This window comes from Aristolochia californica, unplaced genomic scaffold (assembly GCF_029961685.1).
Source record: "Aristolochia californica isolate CCGP_79_NKW_82.1479 unplaced genomic scaffold, dmAriCali1.0.hap1 SCAF_6, whole genome shotgun sequence".
Classification (NCBI taxonomy): Eukaryota; Viridiplantae; Streptophyta; class Magnoliopsida; order Piperales; family Aristolochiaceae; genus Aristolochia; species Aristolochia californica.
Genome location: NW_027182257.1, coordinates 7,626,486 through 7,630,992, shown reverse-complemented (window position 1 = coordinate 7,630,992; position 4,507 = coordinate 7,626,486). Strand labels below are relative to the sequence as shown.

Genomic DNA, 4,507 nt, shown 5'->3' with positions numbered 1-4,507 from the left:
TTGCGAGGATAGATCTGGAATTTTTTTGGCAACCGTAGGGGTAAATGTAGAACTTTCAACAGGGTGGTATTTCGGACAATCTCAGCAAAATTTTGATCATATCATGTCAACAGACAAGTTATATTTTTCTCCTATTAGGTCTACTGGTAAGAATGACAGTGCTTTGGCATTTCAGTTCCCGTTATTTGTTATGAGAAAGGATTTATGGGGTCATATTGATGGGAGTGATCCGGCATCTCGCGATGCTGAAGCATTGTAAAATGGACCACCATGGATGCTTAGAGTCATGACCTAGATACTTGGATCCATTGAGCCTCATCTAGTCCTTAATTTGAGGCCCTACAAAACTGCAGCAGAAATGTGGAATTACCTCCACAAGGTTTATCATCAAAACAGCACGACCCGTCGGTTTCAAGTCAAATATGAAATGGAAAATTTCATGCAAGGAAGTCATGCCACTGAAGAATATTTCTCGGGCTTCCAAAATCTGTGGACTAACTATACTGATATTGTTTATGAGAATTTCCTTGTTGCTACTCTCTTTGTAGTGCAAGCCATACATGAAACCAATAAAAGGAATCAATTCTTGATGGAGCTCCGTCCAGAATTTGAGATTGTTTGATCACATCTGATGAATCGTCATCTAGTGCCATCACTGGATGCCTTTTTGAGTGAACTTCTTAGGGAGGAGTAGCGCATTGCTACTCAGGCTGATGTCTCGGCTCCTGTTGCTTATGTAGCACAAGGAAAAAATAAGGGTCGGGACATGAGTTCTGTTCAGTATTTCCACAAGGCATATGGTCACTTTGCTCGGGAATGCCCCAATAAGTCTTGTAACTACTATAAGAAGTCGGGTCATCTCATCGGAGCTTGTCCTACTCGCCCTAAAAAGAAGAAGAATTCAACTTATCATGCCTCCACTGATACTTCAAGTTCTGCAGCATTGCCAACTGCTATCCCAGTCACTACCATCCCGGTTCCACCAACACCTGCAAGTTCAACCACTTTCACTCCTGAAATGGTACAACAGATGATCATATATGCTTTTTCTACTTTTGGTATCCCAGGTAAGCCAAAAATCTCTACTCAGCTATGGTATTTTGATTCTTGTGCCTCTAACCATATGACCAACAATGTAGTATCTCTTTCTAAAATAAGAAAGTATGATGGAAACTTGCACATCAACATTGTTGATGGTAGCTCTCTCCCTATCAGTGTTATTGGTGATCTCTCCCCTTCTTTACTTGATGTCTTCGTGTCTCCTGACCTATCGGCAAACCTTCTGTCTATTGGTCAATTGTTTGATAAAAATTGCAATGTTCAATTTTCTCGTTTTGGCTGTGTTGTGTAGGATGAAGCATCGGGGAAGGTGATCGTGGAGGGGTCTAAAGTGGGCAGGCTATTTCCACTTAAAGTCTTTCTCTCCACCTTTATTCTAGGTTTTCCAATACTTTCTTTTGCATGTAATGTTGTTGGCTCTAGCCCTATAATGTGGCATAGACATCTAGGCCACCCAAACTTGGATGTCCTTTGTACAATGTTTAAATCTGGTTTATTAGGCAGTCAAGACTGCACTTCTCTTGATACTTATTTTGACTGTACATCATGAAAACTTCGAAAAGTAAAGTTTTGCCATTTCCTCATCATGCCTCGCATGCCTCCCACTGCTTTGACCTTATTCATAGTGATGTCTAGGGAATTGCTTCTATTGTCTCGCATACACACTATAAGTACTTTGTCACCTTTATATTTGATTTTAGTCGGTTTACCTGGGTCTACTTCTTACGGGCTATGTTTGAAGTTTTTGTCATCTTTAAGAGGTTTCTTGCCCTTCTTGAAACCCAATTCTCTGCTCTCATTAAATTACTACACTCTGACTCTAGAGGCGAGTACATGTCAACTGAATTCTAGGAATTTCTTCAAAACAAAGGCATTATCTCTCAGCGTTCTTGTCCATAGACACCGCAACAAAATGGGGTTGCTGAGAGGAAAAATCGTCACCTTCTTGATATGGTCCGCACCCTTCTCATTGATTTATCCGTTCCTCTCAGGTTTTGGTGTGAAGCACTCTCTACCTCTGTTCATTTAATCAACCGTTTGCCCTCTCCTATCTTGCATCATGTCTCTCCATTTTTTAAGTTATTTGTTTATTCTCCGTCCTACACTGATCTTCGAATGTTCAGTTGTGTTTGTTTTGTGCATCTACCTGATCATAAACGACATCAACTTATAGCCCAATTAGTTATGTGTGCATTTCTTGGGTTTGCCATTTCTTAAAATGGCTTCGTTGCTATGATCCCCAAGTGCTTTGAATCCATGTTTCTTGGAATGTGGTCTTCTTTGAGAATCTATATTTCTTTCCCTCTCAAATTACACTGCCTTCTGCATCTCTGCCTTGTCTGTCGAGCTTTAATGATCCTCGCCCCACTTCATTGTTGCCCCCTCCCGATCCCAACTTGGGGCTTGCTCCTGCTCCCATCACTCTTCGTAGATCCACTCAGCGCACACTTATTCTCCACAAGTTTACACAGAGTCAATATGATTCATCTCTCTTATATCATAAGTCTACCGCGGGCTTGATCATTCTCTTGGTTTATGTGGATGACATCATCATTACTCACACAGACTCTGGACTGATTACCCAGCTTTAGTAGGTGTTGCATGCCACTTTTTATATGAAGGATCTTGGACAACTCGAGTACTTCTTAGGGTTGGAGGTACATCATCACAAACCCAACGGTATTTTCTTAAACTAGCATAAATATATTCAAGATCTTATTACTCTTGCAAGGTTGGATGGCACATCTTCGATGGCTGCCCCTTTGGAGGTCAATGTAAAATATAGGAAAGATGAAGGCACTCTCCTTGATGATTTTACTATCTATCGATGACTGGTTGGGAGTCTCATATACTTGACTACTACTTGCGCGGACATCTCCTATGTTGTTCATCAGGTCAGTCAGTTTATGTCATCTCCTCGACACCTTCATCTTGCAACAGTTTGGCGCATCATCCACTATCTGCACGGTTCTCCTGCTCTTGGATTATTCTTTCCTAAAGGCTCTATGCTACTTCTGGTTACCTACAGTGATGTTGATTGGGCAGGGAGCCCCGATACCCGTCGCTCTACTACAGGCTAGTGTAGGGGATGCACTGATTTCTTAGAAATGTAAGAAACAAGTCCGTGTGTCCAAATCATCAACCGAGGCTGAGTATCGCGCCATGTCTATTGTGTGTTCTAAAGTTATTTCGGTCCACGGTCTTTTTCCTGAGCTCTAGTTTCCTCAGACCTCATCTACACCACTTCATGCAGATAATACAAGTGCTATTCAGATTGCGGCCAATCTGTTTTTTCATGTGCACACCAAGCACATTTAGGTTGACTGTCACTCTATCCATGACACATTGGAGGGCCGGGTAATATCTCTTCCGTACATTTCTTCGAATCTTCAAGTGGCTGATGACTTCTCCAAAACATTGTCTCAACCATGGCATAATTTTCTAGTTGGCCAATTGATGCTGGTTGACTCACCAACATCAATTTGAGGGGGGATGTTACGACATTTCTTTGGTAGTTTTTGGAATGCTGAGCAAAATTTGAACAAGGCTTGCACTTGATACCTATGGATCTATTAGTGATAATGCCAATGGTTCTTCGGAAGTATTCCAGCCAGGTTGGATTTGGGTGATTGTACATGTGGGCATCTCAAAGAGCAACTCCTATGATAAATCTAGACTACTGAAGCAAATTAATACTACTGGTGATGTTAGTGACTATTTGTGGTATTTGACCAATGGAACCAATAATGCTCTCTATGATTTTGTCAATGGGAAACATTTTGGGAATCGATGGGAGATAGTGGCAATGCAGATGTTACCATGGAAAGGGACATTACATTTGCACTTGGGAGAAACATTATGGATTTCTTAAGTGCTACAGTTGGTCTCCAACACTATGGGGCATTCTTTGATACTTGGGGTGCTGAAATTACTGGCCTTGTGAAGCTAAAGGGGACCAATGCAAGTCTTGATCTATTTTCACGCCAATGGATGTACCAACCTGGATTCAAAGGTGGGGAAATAGGCCTTTCAGGTGGTGGGTCATCACGATGGATCTCAGGTTCCAACTTTCCTATGATTCAACCTCTGCTTTGTTATAAGACAAACTTTATGCTCCGGATGGAAATAATCCCATTGGCATAGATTTTACTGGCATGAGGAAGGGTGCGGCATGGGTTAATGACCAGATCATGGGACGCTATTGGGCCACTCATGTTGCTTCACAAAATGATTTTGTCAATTATTTTAATTATAGCAAAGCCTCCATTAGGCTCGTTTATGGGTGCAACCTCTTCGTCTGTGGTGCTACATTGGAGCGCTTACCTCATTTCCAACGGGCCTGTCAACAACTCGAGCATGAGGACATGCTCTTTCTCCAGAGGGGAGTGACGTTATGGACTCAATAGTAGGACAAGTCATTCAGAGGTGAGATGGCCGAGTCAATTAC

At 41.9% G+C, this 4,507-nt stretch overlaps 1 protein-coding gene across 1 annotated transcript; it reads left to right on the top strand.

Annotated features, from left to right (window-relative positions):
* Window positions 1-3,849: 3,849 nt before the first annotated feature.
* On the top strand, window positions 3,850-4,203 carry LOC137935236 (beta-galactosidase 8-like). The gene has a single exon (XM_068779925.1). It carries the CDS (start codon window positions 3,850-3,852, stop codon window positions 4,201-4,203), a length of 354 nt encoding a protein of 117 aa, XP_068636026.1.
* The last annotated feature ends 304 nt before the right edge of the window (window positions 4,204-4,507 follow it).